Below are 18,570 nucleotides of genomic sequence, written 5' to 3' on the forward strand. Positions count from 1 at the left end.
TAACCAAGATACCGAAAACGCCACCAATTTCTTGTACTAAAAATCCAGTTCCATCAAACAAAACTAAAAAACTATCAGTTTGGTGGGTTAAGCCACATGACCACAGAAGCAGCCACTTCAATGTTGTTGAAATCAGTTTTTTATGCACGGGCAATTTATTTGCTCAACATGTTTCACCTGTGTTAAAATTTTATTTAATTGTGCAAAGGAAGCAATTAAACGTGTGTGTTTAAGTTGGTTTGTTGTAAAACATTCATGTGTAATATGTGAATATGTGTGTTTGTTTACTTGCGAATGATATCTTCCATTTCACTGGTCAGTGCATAGTTTTTAGACTTTTAATATTGCTGAAGTTGAAGTGCAGTTGTTGGGGAGTGCCCTCGTGTAGACGGCCTTACAGATGCAGATGCTGCATGGGCCTCTGTGGGGGATTTGGGGTTAGATGTGATATGCACTTTTAATTGTCCGAACACTGTATATGTTTGTAAGATGTTGTTAATTCACAAGTTTATTTAACTTTAGAACAGATTGGTCAGAACGCAACTTTTTGGGTCTGAGGTCAAAACGTGACCTGTTGGTACGGAGATCAGAACGCTACTGATCGGGTCAGAGTTCAGAACGCGACTGATTAAGCTGATAAGAATTCTCTCGGTCAGCGCGTAGCGCTCTCTCGTCGAGCAGCGCACGGCGACAACGATTAAGTTCCTTCTCTCTCTCCTTCTCTCTCTCTCTCGCGCGCACGTATGCTAAACGGAATACGATTTCCTCAACATCCTCCCCCCCGTTGAATCACCAAGAGATTCAACACTCCTCTGAAGTAGTCTGTCTGATTGGGAGGACGCAAAGCTTAGAGATAGTCCTTTTGAATTCACCATCTTTAGTTCTAACAAAAACTACTCGGACGTTTCCATCCGCTCCTTTCACGATGTCCGTTACTCGCCCTAAACACCATTTACGCGGGGGAAGATTATCTTCCTTCACCAAAACCATAGTGCCCAGGGTGATGTTATCTTAGGATGAAGGCCCGATAAGTAGTCCGATGACCATCGATTCCACAAGCGGCGCAGAAACTCTTGAACCTGCTCGTAACGGTCCAGTCGGTTGATAGGTCTCAACTCGTAAGATGGTTCCGCAAGTCCCACGATAGAGCGGTGTATTAGGAAATGTGCCGGGGTCAGAGCTTCATAATCGTTCGGGTCAGAAGACATCGGTGTAAGCGGCCTAGAATTCAAACAAGCTTCAATTTGGGTTAGCAAGGTAGTAAATTCTTTGTAAGTAAGAATGGCGTTTCCGATGGTGGGTTTGAGATGAGTCTTAAATGACTTTACAGCGGCTTCCCACAATCCGCCGAAATTGGGGGAACGCGGCGGTATGAATTTAAATTCGATACTCTCGTTGGCACATGATTTGATAACGGTCTGTTGAAACTGCTGAGTTTGAAATTGTTTTGCTAATTGTGCCACTTCTCGAGAAGCTCCGATGAAGTTTTTCGCGTTGTCACACTCGATCAGCTGTGATCGACCACGTCGTGACACGAAGCGTCGAAGGGCGGCCAGGAAGGCGTTGGTAGAGAGATCTGCAACCATCTCTATATGTACTGCTTTTACGACCAGAGAAACGAAGATAGCTACAAAGCCCTTGACTGGTTGAGCTTTTCGATTAGGATATTTGTAGAAAATAGGACCACATAAGTCCACTCCAGTCCGTAAGAAGGGTAAGGTTGGTGTGACACGTTCTCGCGGCAGGTCTCCCATGAGCTGTTCCAGCGGGGTTGGTCGATTTCGAAAACAGCTCACACAGGAATGAACTACTCGGCGAGCCAGGTTCCTTGCTCGAAGCGGCCAGAATTTCTCCCTTAGAAGAGAAATTAGTAATGTTGCTCCGGCATGTTGGTAACAAAAATGATAATGATTAGCAATCAACATTGAAAGAGAATGCCCAAAATCAGAGGATGTTTCCGGGACGGAGACACATCAGCATGACGAAGTCTCCCGCCAACATGCAGTAAATCATCGTCCAGGTATGGGGTAAGCGATTTCAGACGGGAATTAGAATCAACTTGGCCAGATTTTTGCAGACTTAAAAATTCGGCACCAAAAACTTCTTTTTGAGCCATTCGTACAAGACATTTGGTTGCCTCTTGAAGTTCTTGTAGAGTGAGGTACGGGTAAAGACGTTTATCTTTGTTAGCTGGTTTGATGTTGTACAAAAAACGACGTATCCATGCAACACGTTGCTGCAGTTTGGGGTAAGATGAGTACAACAAAAATATGGGATTCGTTTCGATGGTCTGGTTAAGTAGTACGGTTCGTTCTTCTAGCACTTCACTGTTAGCTTGATGATCAGGTAAATGTTGCTGAATCGGCCAAAATTCTGGTGACTTAGTCAACCAGTCAGGGCCATACCACCACGATTGACAGCATGCCAGTTGATCAGGATTCGCTCCACGAGATATAAAATCTGCGGGATTTTGTACGCCAGGAACATGGTGCCAGTTATCAGAAGTCAGGTGTTGAATGTCAGATACACGGTTTGCTATGAAGTTCTTCCAGCGTGATGATGGCGACGACAACCAGTGTAAGACGATGGTGGAATCTGACCAGAAATATGTTGTAAGATCGGCTTGTAAGGATGTACGTACCTTTTGATAAAGTTGAGCGAGCAAATGAGCAGCACACAACTCCAATCTGGGCAAACTTAACTTTCGCTCCTTCTTTGAGTTTCCTATGGGTGCCACACGTGCTTTGGAAACAAGTAGGTTAGATGATATGTTTCCGGACTGATCTACTGTACGGACATAAACGCATGCTCCATAGGCCTTTTCGGACGCGTCACAAAAGCCATGAAGCTCTACGCATACGGGTTTGGATGTAGACATCACCCATCGAGGAATAGTAAGATCATGCAGTTGCGCCAGATTGTCACGGATGAACAACCATCGTTGCTCAAATACATTAGATAATGGTTCGTCCCAACTGATCTGTTCCTTCCACAGATCCTGCAAAAAGAGTTTAGCTAGCAAGATTAGAGGTCCGACCAATCCCAATGGGTCGAATAAGCGTGATGTATCTGATAGTACGGTACGTTTCGTGATAAGGTTGTGATCAGGCCGTTTAGGTGCATCGATGATGAATTTGTCGTTCGTAGTATCCCATTTTAAACCGAGAGTTTTTATGGGTTTTGATGATTCGTCAAGCTGTAGGATGGATCTTTCATCTTGAAGCTGTTTAGGAATATTTGCGAGAAGTTCTGTGGCGTTAGACGCCCATTTGTGTAGACGAAAGCCAGCTGAATCGAGCAACGAAATCAGTTGACTGCAGAGTAAATTACCATGTTCCAGATCGTTTACTCCTGTCAACAGATCGTCCATGTAAAAGTCTCTGTTGAGCACTTTTGAAGCAATAGGGTGTGTATTTTCACTTTCTTTTGCAAGTTGGGTTAAGCATCGGGTCGCTAGATAAGGTGCAGCTGAAGTACCATAAGTAACTGTTTTCAGTTGAAATATTTGTACCGGTTTATCTGTATCTGATTTCCACACTATGCGCTGTAACGGACGGTCTGATTCGTGGACTAATATTTGCCGATACATTTTTTCTATGTCGGCTACCAACGCATATTTCGACATACGGAATCTTAGAATGATTGTGATTAGATCGTTCTGCACTACCGGTCCTACCATTAACGAATCGTTTAATGATACACCTGTATCAGAACGACAAGAAGCGTCAAAAACTACACGTAGTTTTGTTGTTAAGCTGTCTGGACGAAGTACACCATGATGAGGTAAGAAATAGGACGGTTCGGTTTCGGTTTGAAATATTTGTTCCATATGACCAAGGTTCAAATATTCTGTTAAGAAAGCAGAAAGCAGTATGCTATTTTCAATTCAGGTTGTTTAAGAAATTTGTTGTTCAGTTGGTCAAGTCGCTTCATCGCGGTATGGTAAGAGTTTCCCAACTGGGTAAGTACGTTCGGTTTTATTGTTAAGCGAACAACAAATCTGCCATTTGAATCGCGTTTGTATGTTTTGATAAAATGTTCTTCGCATGTCGTTTCTTCTACCGACATACCTTTTTTGCTTTGACATGATTCGAGCTCCCAAAATCTTGCCACTTGCTCTTCAATGCTACAAGCATGAAAAGCATTCGAGGTTTGTGCGTAAGGCGTATGATCAATTGGTGGGTGTCCAGCAACCACCCAGCCAAGGCAAGTATTCTGCAATACGGTTTTGCTGTTTGGAAGTTTGATTAAGCCTTCTTGTATGATGTCATAAAACAAATCGATACCAATAAGCATATCTATTTGTCCAGGTTGGTAAAATGTTGGGTCAGCAAGTTCGATATTTGAAGGCAATTCCCATGAAGAAATGTCTATGGGACTGCTAGGAAGCTCACGAGTTATTTCCGGAAGTATATGACATTTTACGATTGCCTTGAAATCTTTGTGCCGTGATTGAATGTCTAAATTTGCGTAACTTTGCGACACCAGGTTAGTTTTGCCGATTCCGCCAATGCGATGCATTTCGCGATGTTTTTGCAAGCGAAGACGATGTATCAATCGTTCAGTGACAATATTCAATTGCGCACCGGAATCGAGCAATATGCGTACAGGTAAGGGTTTACCGACTGAGTTAAGGACAGAAACTATCGCTGTTTGAAGTAATATTTGTGCTTGTTTCGGTATGATTTGGGTTGGCTGCGTTATCATCGATACGTGAGAATAAGAAGTGGACGGTTCAGGGTTTAATTGTGTGCGATCAGAATGTGAAACCGACGTGTGTGGTTCTTGTGTTCGTGGAACAGTAACAGAAGGAGATGGGGCTGGCTGCGAAACATTTTCCGCGTGCAGCATTGTATGATGTTTCAACCCACAAACCCGGCAAGAACTCGAACTGCATTGGTTCAGTCGATGATTTGAAGACAAACAGTTGAAACACAAGGCTTTGTTTTTTACCAATTCTTTTCGTTTCGAAACTGGCATTTGTCTGAATACGGGACAAAGAAATGGCGAATGCTTAGTTTGAGAACAAAACACACACTTGCTCAAGTCGAGTGTTGCTGCGTGAACGGTTTGCACTTTTCGGCCGAATTCTCTGGCATGTTCCTTTGATCGATTGGTGTCAATTGGTTTGAGCGAGACAGATTGCTTGTTTACGGATTGCAACGTACGACAATGATTTCGAAGAAATTCTACCAGCTTGCTGTACAATGGTATGGTTTTGTTGCTGCGCGTTAACTCCCACTGTCGCAGCTCCATTTCGTTCGAATTCGTTAACAATACTGTTGAGCGTTTCGGCACACTCCTTTTTGGAGGCGGGAATCTCGAACAGCGCATCGCAATATGCTTTGATAAGAAGATATTTGTTTTCGTATCGATCGGTAAGAAGTTTCCAGGCAACGGCGTAGTTAGCGGATGTGATCGGAATGTTTTCTATTGTTCGCTTGGCTTCTTTTGTTACGGTGGTCAGCAAATATGATAGTTTGTCGCTATCGGACAACTGGTCAGATGAATCGATCATGGAACAAAATGCGTCACGAAAAGGTGGCCAATCTCGAATGGTTCCATCAAAACTGGGCAATTTTAGTTCGGGAAGTTTTACACGGTTTGATTTAGCGCATGGCTTTTCTCGATCGGGATCACTTTTTGTTATTTGAATGTTAGGAGTAAGCGCCAACATACCTTGTTGTATGTTTACCTTCTGATCAAAAATCCTGTTATCGAAACTGCTATAGCGCTCTTCTGCCAGCTTGTACTTAGTTTCATCAGTTTCTTCAAATAACACAGAAAACACGGCTGCTGCTTCAGAAGAAAGTTCTTTTAGTCTTACCGCAATCAGCTTGAGTGCCGCAACGTCCGTTTTCCTCTGGTTGTAGTTGGCCTCCATGCGATCTAACTGCCGAAATAGGTGGATCAATTGGCGTTCAGCCCTTGCGATGTCATCGAGGATAGGGAACACATCTGAAACGCTGTCCTCGTTCTGGTTTGCTCCGTTCGCGTCTGGCGCCCTTGACGGTCCAGGCAAAGCCTCCTGCTCCCTTGACGGTTCAGGCACAGCCGCCGGCGAACGAATTAGCGACATTGTAACTGGTTAGATAAGCACTTGTAATGTTTGTTAAACGTTCACTTTTTTGTCACTTTTACGGGTTCGTTGGAAACTTCACTTTTTTACACCTTTTAGTTCGCTTTCACACGGTCAGGGTTCGATAAACGTTTAAGAAAGACACACACTTTCTTGATCAGGGGTTAGATTATGTTTGTCACAACACTTCTGGGTTAGTGGTATGAATACATTTCATAAAACACTTCCGTCACGTTTTGGGTTAGCGGTATGAATATGTTCGATTAAACACTTCCGTCACTTTCTGGGTTAGCGGTATGAATGTGTTCGATACGATCACTGGTATGGGTAAGATGCAACACTTCTGATGCAATACTTTTTCAAGCGGTAAGAGGTAAGCGGTCAGGGGTAAGCGGTACGCGATCAAAAGTAAGCGGTATGAATAGGCGTTCTGCCGTTAGCGGTTCGCGATCTGTGGTAAGCGGTAAGCGGTACGAGGTCAGAGGTAAGCGTTAAGAGTATGCGTTCTGGGTAAGCGGTCGGCGTGCTGCCGTTAGCGGTAAGCGGTTCGCGTTCAACGATAAGCGCACTGCGGTAAGCGGTTCGCGGTAAGCGGTTCGCGGTCAGCAGTAAGAGTAAGAAGAAGTGTCACATTCGGATCTAAGAACCACAAAATGTGACACATTCGGATCGAAGGACCAAAACTTTTATGTGGGGGATTTGGGGTTAGATGTGATATGCACTTTTAATTGTCCGAACACTGTATATGTTTGTAAGATGTTGTTAATTCACAAGTTTATTTAACTTTAGAACAGATTGGTCAGAACGCAACTTTTTGGGTCTGAGGTCAAAACGTGACCTGTTGGTACGGAGATCAGAACGCTACTGATCGGGTTAGAGTTCAAAACGCGACTGTTTGGTATGGGGATCAGAACGCTACTGATCGGGTCAGAGTTCAGAACGCGACTGATTAAGCTGATAAGAATTCTCTCGGTCAGCGCGTAGCGCTCTCTCGTCGAGCAGCGCACGGCGACAACGATTAAGTTCCCTCTCTCTCTCCTTCTCTCTCTCTCTCGCGCGCACGTATGCTAAACGGAATACGATTTCCTCAACAGCCTCCTTCTCTCAGGTGACAGGGACTGTCACCTGGAGACGAAGCAAGCACGAAGAGGTCACTCCCCCACGAGCCGAGCCGAGAGATAGACGTGAGCGGGTCTCCGTCTAAGGATTCGTAGATTATAAGTTTCATTGTAATAGATATAAGTTTTATCGTCTGAGACTGTTTGTAATATTCGGAACAGGTTGCAATTGTTAGAGCAGCGGTGCAGAAGGACTAAACATCACTCGCGAGGTCAATTCGTCAAAAACAAAGCATTAGTTTCGGATGATCACTGGGAGCCATCAGGGCTCCAGGTAACGAGTGGACACAATGAATTAATTTAACATATTTGTGTTGTTTGTGCGAATTACGATAAGACTTAAACGGCTCCACTGAACCGTGTCACTGTGCGTACTGTGTGTAACTGAGCAGTACTCGGTCTCATCTTACATCTTTATTTATACGATTCATTTCCTTTTAGTTAGATTTGGTTTTACTTTACTTTCTATTTTGTGTCAATTATGCTGAATGTCAAGTTTTTGAGTTTACATATGGTTGTGCTTATTATGTAAGGTCAGTTCTGGGTTCTGACGCTTACGCGGTGTTTTGTTTCCTACGCTTACGGTTCTGTTTGTACACACGAGGTACGGTGTCTCCTATTTCATTATTTATTAACTGTTGGTTGCTATTATGCAATGCTGTGTTTTTACGCTTTACCCACTTGAAGCGTTTTGTGCTGGGTAAGGTTTTTTCGCACCTCCGGGGTTGTGTGTCGCTTGTGTGTTTTCTAAGTGTTTTTGGATAAGGGTTTTTCTGCTGACTTACAATTCCTGACGTAAGGTTATTTATGTGGTTTGGGTTGTGTTGGTATCTTGAGTGGTTGGAATTTGGTCTTTTTGTGTGTTGTGTTGTGTTGACAATTTTTTGTTTATTAAGTGTAATAAGAAATGTGTGTGAACTGATTGAAAACAGTATAGCATGTGCATGTGCATGCTACACCTCCCCCCTTTAATAGAATAACGTAATGAATTACAATGATTGAAGTTATTCTCCTGTGTACTTAATTAATCTATTTTTGTGTACTGTAGAGATTTTCTTTGTTGTATTATTTTGTATTACGCAATTAGGCCCTTGGTCACTTACTACTGTGAAAGGTCCAATGTAGACTGGATCTAATTTTTTCCTATTTTCATTTTCCAAATATACCTGATCTCCTAAGTTTATAATAAGTGGTACTGTATCTTTATTTAAGGTTTGCTGTCTTTTAATTTTTGCTTTTATCAAATTTTCTCTGGCAATTTCGTTTGATTTTTGGAGTTTATATTTCATTTCGAAATAATATTGGTCAATATTATAAACTGGTTCAATTTTTGTTTTAAATATATCTTGTGGTAAATTCGCTTTTCTACCAAATACTAGTTCGTATGGTGTGTAGTTTGTGTCTGAGTGTTCTGTTGTATTGTAAACAAATTCGTAAAATTTTGTCCAATCGTCCCAGTCATCATGATGTTCGTTTGTATAGCTTCTTAGGTATTCGTTTAGACACCTATGATTTCTCTCTAATGATCCTATTGTCTGTGGGTGGTAAGCTGTGCTAAAAGTTTGTTTGATTTTTAAAATTTCTGAGATTTTGTGTAATATTTCATTGTTATATTCTAGTCCTCGATCTGATTTTAATTCTATAAATGTTCCGAATGTAAGGATGAAGTTTTCTACCAATGCCTTGGCTATAGTGTTTGCTTCTTTGTTATGGATAGGTATTACTACGATATATTTCGTTAAGTCACATTGTATGGTTATTGCATACCTGTTGTTTTTGTTAGTTTTTGTTAGAGGTCCTACTGTGTCGATTGAAATTATGTTAAATGGTTTTGTCGGTGTTGTAGTTACAACTGTTTTTTCTTTAGTATGTCTAGTCGTCTTATTAACTATGCATGCTTTACAATTTCGTACGTATTTCTTGATATCATCTTTCATATTTTTCCATTTATATTTTTCCCTTATTTTCTGGTGCAGTCTGTACTGGCCTATATGTCCTCCCGAAGGGGTCATATGATAATCTGAAATTATTCTCAGCCTATCTTTTTCTGTTGTTATCCATCTAGTTGGAGTAAACAGGATTATTTCAAACTTGGTAATGGCTCTGTTGGCTATTTCCTTAATAGTTTGTTGGGAATATTCTTCGAATAAATGATCTTCTTCTGACCATGCTAGCTTATTTCTTCCATATTGTTTCGCGATTTTGCACATTTCTAGAAGAGCAAACTCTAATGCTTGACTTCCATTTACATCATTTCTCAAAATAAATTTTCCTAGTGCTTTACTGTATGAATGGTTGTATATTATGAATTCAACGTTGTTCTTAATTCTCTGCGTACCTATTTTTAGTACCTTTCTCACTTCTGAAGGTCTATCTGTTTTCCACATCGCGGGGTGATCAGTCCCTGTTGTTGCGATTGGTTCGTCTTTGTTTATATCAGTTTTCTCGTTATTTTTCTTAACCATGGCTCTTGTATTAACCATTAAAATCGTTTTGGATTTTGGTATTGATGCTTTTAGGTCATCTGAGTTAAGGATTATTCTTGATAGTGCGTCTGCCGCAACATTAGCTTTACCTGCTAAATATTCTATTTCAAAGTCAAATTCTTCTAAATCTAGTCTCATTCTAGTAAGCTTAGAAGTAGGATTTTTCATACCAAATAAGTATGCTAATGGTCTATGATCTGTTCTAACTATAAATTTTTGTCCATATACATAAGGTTTAAAATAATTAATTGCCCAATGTATAGCTGTAAGTTCTTTCTCGATAATTGGCTTATTCTTTTCCCCTGGTGTAAAACTTTTACTCGCAAATGCGACTGGCAAATCGTTTCCATCTGTTATTTGTGATAACACTGCACCACATGCCATATCTGATGCATCTGTCGTAATAATGAATTGTTTTTTAAAATCTGGATATTGTAAAATTGTGGGTGAGAGTAAGCTTTGTTTCAATGTATCAAAAGCTGCTTGACATTCTGAAGTCCATGCAAACTTAACGTCTTTCTTAATCAAATTATTAATAGGTTTAGCTATCTTTGCAAAATTCTGTACAAATTTACGATAGTAATTACAAAATGCGACAAAACGTCTTGCTTCATCAGCATTAGTAGGAATCGGGAATTTTTTAATTGTGTCAAACTTCGCGTCGTCCGGATAAATTCCTTTATCTGTTATTTTATGACCTAAGTACGTTACTTCTGTTTTGAAGAAACAACATTTTTCTGCATTTAGTTTAAGGTTATATTTTCTTAGCCTATCAAAAACTTTACCTAAATTACTGATATGATGCCGTGCACTGCATCCAGTAACTATAATATCATCTATATATACAAATGCTAGCTCTGGTGTTAAACCAGCCATAGCGATAGCCATCATTCTTTGAAAGCTGTTTGGGCTAATGTTGAGTCCAAATGGCATTCTTGTAAACTGATAGTGGCTTGTAGGTGTCGAAAAAGCTGTGTATTTTCTCGAATTTTTATCAAGTTTGATTTGATGGAACCCTGACATCAAATCCAATGTGCTGAAATATTTGGCTCTTCCTAGCTGATCTAGTATCGTGTCTATGCGAGGTAAAGGGAATTTGTCTGGTAAAATTTTCTTGTTCACTTGCCGAAAATCCACTACTAAACGCCATTTCTTTTTTCCTTCACCTGACTTCTTCGGTACTAATAGTATCGGTGAATTATATGATGAAACAGAATGTTCTATAATGTTATTTTTCAACATCTTTTCTACCTGTGATTGCATTTCCTCTGTTTGTGAATGTATTTGTTTATAATTTGGTATATAAGAAGGAATATTATCTTTTAATGAAATTTCCTGGGTATAAAAATTGTTAGTAGAGACCGGTTCATCTTCTAAACAAAATATATCCGAGAATTTTGTGATAAGGTTTTCTAACTCTTCTCTTGCTATTTGTGGAATATTTTCTATATGGATTTTGTTATGAATTTTCTGAATTCGTTCCTTAGATGTGTCAAGTTTCTTCTGTAATTGCTCATACTCTCTTAATGGTTCAACTTCTGGTGTATAAGATTTTATGTTAAAAGAAACATCTTTATCTGTGGTATTAATGAATTTGATATACTGATTACGTTTTGAGACTATTGTGTTTCCGCAAAATACCCCTGGTTGGATTTCTTGTGATAAGATGATTGAATCTTCTGTCAAGTTTGGTATACTTATTTTTCGTACTACTTCACTTCGTTTTGGTAAAATATAATTTCCGTTTACATTGTCTTCTATTGGGTGTGAAATCAATCCGTTATCAGATGAGAAGTATATCATCCAATTAACATAATCAACAATACATCTGTGCTTTATAAAGTCTTTTCCTAATAGTCCGTCGGAAAAAATGGATTCTACATCTTCTATTATATGAAATTCGTGCATAATGGAATAATCGCCAAAGTGAATTGTTGTCATAGCAGTTCCTAAAGTCTCTGATTCATGATCACTAGAGCTTATCAAGGTTAATTTTTTGATGTATTGATTTTACAACCTGGTTTTAATTTACTAGCTTTAAGTACGGATACGGTTGCTCCGGTATCTATGATAAGTGTGCTATAGATTTCCTTTGTAATTTCTATTTTTACTTTAACAAAATTATCTGCATCAGGATTTATGGTTAGTATTGGGTATTTTCCGATGCTTGAGGTTGCCCTAAAAAATTATTCTGTTCTTCGGCCGTTACTGTGTTATGAATAGGCGCTCGATTATTTTGCAAATTGCTATTATTTCTCTGATTGGATTGTACGTACTGATTTCTGTTGGAATTATTTTGTCGATTTGCGTGCTGATTTCTAGTGTTGTTAAAGTTGTTATTTCTGTAGTTATTATTGTTTCGGTTATTGTTATGTCCATATCTTGCGGGTGGGAACCTGGGAGGGTTTTGTGTCTGATACCTATTATTATTATTATTTGAGAATCTATTGTAATTGTTCCTTCCCTGGTAGTTGTTACCATACCCTCTATTGTTCCTAGTAGCGTTTGAATATAAAATTTTTGTCTGTTCATTCTTTCCTTTTTTCGTTCTGTCTTCTAGTTCCAATTTTACTGCTTGTTCTATTGCTTCATGCAGGGTTTCGAATTTGCTTGATCTCATTATTATTTTGGTTTCGCCATCCTTAAGTCCATAACTCAATGCGCTAATTCCAGACTTGGTTGCTTTTTTCCTAGCTACTTCTGGTGTTATTTCTTCCGCTATGTATGCTTCTTCAAGTTGCTGCGTTAGTTTTTCTATAATGCTTCCGAAATCTTCTATTGTTCCTGTCTGTTTCGTATTATCCATTTTGGATACTACTATTTCTGGTGTTACCTTTATGCTGCATCTGTCTTGTAGTTTGTTAACTATATCTTCTATTGAGTTTGGGGCTTCTCCTACAACAATTCGCGCTTTACCTGTCAGACGTCCTAATATTAGCTCTATTATTGTTTCCTTATTCTCCGGCTTCACTATTTTCTTTAATACATTTAAATTTGACACCACACCTTTTAAATCTTTCTCATTACCATCATACTTTGATATGAGAGAAGTGGTGATTTTAATTAGTTCTATAATGTCAGCCATTTTGTCAGATATAGTTTCTATCGTTATGTCGAACTGGTTTTCTGATAATGTTGTATTTAACGAATCTGGATGTCTTTCGAAATGTATTTTAATGCACTTATTTATTTCGTAATATAGGTGTCTACTTTTTTTAACTAAGGTTGTTAATATTTCGTCTTTAATGGATGATTCGTGCTTTCGTAGAAGCTCTTGTATTTCGTCATATAATTCCTTAGTATTATTTCTTAGTGTGGTTAACGCGCAGAGCCTATAGCATTTGTTTAGCTGTCTAACCTGATCATACGTTCTATCTAGTATTTCTATTTTTTCTAACAGCTTTTGCATATTTATGCAGCTTCATCCGTAAAAATTGCATGTGTACGGTACCTTTTTAAATACATTTGTTGTTGTTGCTGCTCACGGTGCTACGTTGTTCCCGGTGCTCGGTGAACTGCTGTCCCTTGGCCCAGGGATCTCTTCTTTCACCTGTCTGTCCGACAGTGAGCAACCGTCCATTCTTGCCTTATTCTTCTCGTCTTCCGCGTTGGGAACGGCTGTTCCAAACCATACCGCTGGTCACAGTGTTTTTACACGTTGAGGAAGGTTCTCATACGCGCATAATTGTTTTTCATAATCGCGGTCAATAGCTGCATTGGTGAACTTACGGTACTTTCCCACAGCCTTTACCTATTTTTGTGGGTCAAATAGCATATCACCTTTTTCGTATATCATTCATTCACTGTTCTCGATTCAATGTTTACGTTGCTACTTTGGTAGCGTAAGCACTTTTAAAGCGTGTTTTTGCGCTTGGTTACGAAGGTGTTTGTAACAAGTTTTCGCTATTTTAACAATGCACAGGGTGATTAGCAGCCCTAAAATAATGTTTAGTTTTAAATCCTGAGTCAGATGATATTCTGTATGAATATTCTGAGTTTGAACTATTGTGAGATCATGGTCTCCTTTTATATTTGTTTCAGGTTTTGCAGCCTTGCCTCCCATTTTGAAAATTATTGGTTTTCACTCGTAGTTCACTATTGTTGGTAATTAATCACTTTCCAAGTCATTTCAGAAGCACTTGCGATTTTTATAAAACGTTTCCACTTTGCACTTTTTGTCCGTATTTGAGGTTTCATTCGTCACTTTTTTTTTGCACATCCGAAGATTACAGTTTAAAAGTCACGGTCGCCATGTAATATTCGGAACAGGTTGCAATTGTTAGAGCAGCGGTGCAGAAGGACTAAACATCACTCGCGAGGTCAATTCGTCAAAAACAAAGCATTAGTTTCGGATGATCACTGGGAGCCATCAGGGCTCCAGGTAACGAGTGGACACAATGAATTAATTTAACATATTTGTGTTGTTTGTGCGAATTACGATAAGACTTAAACGGCTCCACTGAACCGTGTCACTGTGCGTACTGTGTGTAACTGAGCAGTACTCGGTCTCGTCTTACATCTTTATTTATACGATTCATTTCCTTTTAGTTAGATTTGGTTTTACTTTACTTTCTATTTTGTGTCAATTATGCTGAATGTCAAGTTTTTGAGTTTACATATGGTTGTGCTTATTATGTAAGGTCAGTTCTGGGTTCTGACGCTTACGCGGTGTTTTGTTTCCTACGCTTACGGTTCTGTTTGTACACAAGAGGTACGGTGTCTCCTATTTCATTATTTATTAACTGTTGGTTGCTATTATGCAATGCTGTGTTTTTACGCTTTACCCACTTGAAGCGTTTTGTGCTGGGTAAGGTTTTTTCGCACCTCCGGGGTTGTGTGTCGCTTGTGTGTTTTCTAAGTGTTTTTGGATAAGGGTTTTTCTGCTGAATTACAATTCCTGACGTAAGGTTATTTATGTGGTTTGGGTTGTGTTGGTATCTTGAGTGGTTGGAATTTGGTCTTTTTGTGTGTTGTGTTGTGTTGACAATTTTGTGTTTATTAAGTGTAATAAGAAATGTGTGTGAACTGATTGAAAACAGTATAGCATGTGCATGTGCATGCTACATGTTTATGTTTTGTTTACCGTCAAGTTAAGTTGAGAACGTAGACATAACAACTGGCGACGAGTTTTAAAGTGATCGTGTTGTTTTGTGTCCGTCAAAAGCAACATTTGGAACCCGAAGTTACGTAGTGCGCGTCGTATTTATTTATTTATTCGTGTACGTGCGTTCGCGTTAAGTGTTTTTAAAATACCACCAAGACGAAAAAGGGCTAGAATGAACAGCCAAGGCGACCAGGAGGCGGATGAGCAGCGTAGGCAATCGCAGCAATGGTTTCAACACGCTTTGCCTCCAGGACCGGCAAATCCTGCCCCAGTGCCAGCGATGCCGCCATTTCAGATGCCAAAAGCCGAGAATGGTGTACCGCCATCGCAAATTGGAGGAACGTCGGGTCATCAACCTACGCCGGGAACGTCGGATGTAATGCAAATCGTGCTGCAACTCCAAACGCAAGTGAACAAATTACTTTTAATTCATCATGAAGGTAATGTTTCACAACCACCGCTTGTATCATCGCCAGCCCCAAACCACGAGCAAATTCTAGATTCGCTTACTGGTCATATAAAAGAGTTTCGCTTCGACGAAGAGGAAAGGGTTACCTTCGCGAATTGGTTCTCTCGATACGAAGATTTATTCGCTAAGGACGCTTCGAAGCTCGATGATGCAGCAAAAGTGCGGCTATTAATTCGGAAGTTGGGCAGTAGCGAGTACAACAGATACGCCAGTTTTATTTTGCCAAAACATGCTCGCGATTACACGTTCGACGAAACCGTAAAGAAGCTCACAGCTCTTTTTGGCAGCAAAGAGTCCGTTTTGAGAAGACGTTATAAGTGTTTGAATACCACTAAAGCATATAGTGAGGATTATCTGTCCTTTGCTTGCCGGGTGAACAGAGCGTGTGTGGACTTTGAGGTAGGCAAAATAAGCGAAGAACAACTGAAGTGTCTCATCTTCGTGTGCGGGTTACGGAACGAAAGCGACGAAGAGATTCGTGCTCGACTTCTTTCACTAAAAGAAAACCGGCCGGAGGTACGCCTTGAAGATTTAACGGAAGAGTGCCAACGTGTACTAAATTTGAAAATGGATAGCGCAATGATAGAAAAAACACCCATAGAAAAAGTGTTAGCAGTAGCAAAGAGCAATGATCGACAAAATGGTAGAAGACAAAATGTTTATGAGAATATTCAACACACACAACAGTCAAACTATCAGTATGGCCGCGCTAGAAGCTGCTGGCTGTGTGGAGGCGACCATCATGCAATAAAGTGCAATCTTAAAAATTATAAATGCTCCATTAGCAAAACACTATGGGACACAAAGAAGGCTACTGTAGCTCGGCAATTCGTTGGAACGCGAGCAGAAGAAAAAGTGCGATCAGAAGCGTTACGATTATGGAAGTTGGAAGCGGGCGAGGAAGAAACATCGATGTGCTGATAAATCGAACTAGGGTGAGAATGATGGTGGATACCGGCGCAGACATAACCATCGTTTCATCGAGATTGTGGCAACAGATGGGGGAACCAGTGTTGAAACCATCAACGATAATGGCAAGAACGGCATCGGGGGAGCAGCTGAATCTACTTGGGGAGTTTAATGCTGAAATTACACTAGCCCAACAACGCGAAGATTGTGTAATACGAGTGGCCTCTGAGAACCTCTCACTTTTTGGAAGAGATGCGATGGACATTTTCAACCTCTGGAACGTACCGCTGGCAACTGTTTGCAACCAACTGTCTTCGGTGAGCATGGGTTCTAACTATTTTAAAGATTTTGAAGATCTATTTTTAGATGAACCAGGATGCTGCAAGAAAGGAAGAATCCAGTTGGTCCTAAAAGAAGGCGCGATGCCAGTTTTTCGTCCTAAGAGACCGGTGGCGTACGCTATGATGGCAGCTGTTAATGGAGAACTGGATCGGCTGGAGCGAGAGGGAATTATCACCCCCGTAGATTATTCGTCATGGGCCGCGCCTATTGTGGTAGTGCGCAAGGCCAACGGATCAATACGCATCTGTTGAGACTATTCTACGGGGCTGAACTACGCGTTGCAACCCCATCAGTATCCGATTCCGCGCCCTGAAGACATTTTTACCGCATTAGGACAGTCGAAAATTTTTAGTCAGATAGACCTATCAGACGCTTTTCTCCAAGTAGAGGTAGAGGAAAATTGCTACGAGCTCCTTACCGTGAATACCCATAGGGGTTTATATGTATACAATCGCCTTCCACCCGGTATAAAATTTGCGCCAAGGGCCTTCCAGCAACTCATGAACACTATGTTGTCGGGATTTAATGATGTGGCCGCATACCTGGATGATATCGTAGTAGGTGGAGTTGATGAAACCACATAAAGTATTTAGGACATATTTTGGATCGTAACGGTTTGCGACCAGACCCTACTAAGGTTGAGGCTATACTCAAGATGCCGGCTCCAAAGCAGCTATCTGAGGTGCGATCCTTCTTAGGTGCAATCAATTTTTACGGTCGATTTGTACCACAAATGCGCAATCTGCGGTATCCCTTGGATGAGTTGTTGAAAAAGGAAGGGGCATTTCAGTGGACTCCTGAGTGTCAAAATGCTTTTCAAATGTTCAAACGAATTTTAAAATCGGATCGACTTTTGACACATTACGACCCAAGTAAAGAAATTATAGTAGCTGCCTATGCTTCTTCTGTAGGCGTCGGAGCGACGATTAGCCATCGCATGGAGGATGGAACCTTGAAAGTAGTACAGCACGCAGCAAGAGCATTGACAAAAGCAGAAATGAACTACAGTCAACCAGATCGCGAGGGTTTAGCCGTGATATTTGCTGTTACAAAGTTCCACCGCATGATTTATGGGCGTAGATTCATGTTACAAACGGATCATGCTCCGCTGTTAAGAATTTTCGGTGCACGCACAGGTATACCAATTTACACAGCAAATAGGCTCCAGCGTTGGGCTTTAACGTTGCTGCTATATGATTTTAAAATTGAGTACGTGCCAACAGACAAATTTGGTAACGCTGATATATTGTCCCGACTGATAGAAGAACACGAGCACCCAGAAGAAGATTATGTTATAGCGAGCATCGAATTAGACAATGACATGAATGCTATTATAGATAACGTAACTAAAGCAATGCCGCTAACATATAGCGATGTTAGGGAAGCAACTAAAAGAGATCCTACGTTGACAAAAGTATCAAAGTACATTCAGGAAGGTTGGCCTCAGAGAAAATCAAACGACATAATATTGAGAAGCTTCCAGGCACGAAGCGAAGCATTAAGCACACTTAGAGAATGCATCTTATTTGGAGAACGATTGGTCGTTCCAGAAGCATTGCGTAGGAAATGTTTGAGACAACTACACCTTGGACACCCCGGAATACAGCGTATGAAGTCACTGGCGCGAAGCTATGTTTACTGGCCTGGTTTAGATTCGGAAATAGCTGAGTTAGTGAAGTCGTGTCCACAGTGCGCAGTAGCAGCAAAATCTCCTCCACATAGTACGCCAATAGCCTGGCCCACTACGTCTGCTCCGTGGCAAAGAGTGCATGTGGATTATGCGGGACCAATCGATGGATTTTATTATCTCCTTGCAATCGATTCTTTCTCAAAGTGGCCAAAGATAGTGCAAACGACCAAAATCACGACTCAAGCAACGATTCGTATTTTACGTGGATTATTCGCAAGGCTGGGTATGCCGAATGTACTAGTTAGTGACAATGGCACTCAGTTCTCAAGTGCGGAATTTGGAGAATTCTGTACCACAAACGGGATAGAACATATTAGAACCGCTCCTTACCACCCCCAGTCGAATGGACAGGCGGAGCGATTCGTAGACTCTC

General features: G+C 40.6%; 1 protein-coding gene across 1 annotated transcript; it reads right to left on the reverse strand.

Annotated features, from left to right (window-relative positions):
• Positions 1–481: 481 nt before the first annotated feature.
• Positions 482–14,868, reverse strand: LOC133392247 (uncharacterized). Its single transcript, XM_061652065.1, has 2 exons — positions 14,748–14,868; positions 482–7,337 (listed from the first exon to the last, which is right to left on the reverse strand). The coding sequence occupies exon 2, from the start codon at positions 6,077–6,079 to the stop codon at positions 5,120–5,122; it is 960 nt and encodes a 319-aa protein (XP_061508049.1). The 5' UTR covers positions 6,080–7,337; positions 14,748–14,868; the 3' UTR covers positions 482–5,119.
• Positions 14,869–18,570: the final 3,702 nt, after the last annotated feature.

Source organism: Anopheles gambiae, chromosome 2, assembly GCF_943734735.2.
Source record: "Anopheles gambiae chromosome 2, idAnoGambNW_F1_1, whole genome shotgun sequence".
Taxonomy (NCBI): domain Eukaryota; kingdom Metazoa; phylum Arthropoda; class Insecta; order Diptera; family Culicidae; genus Anopheles; species Anopheles gambiae.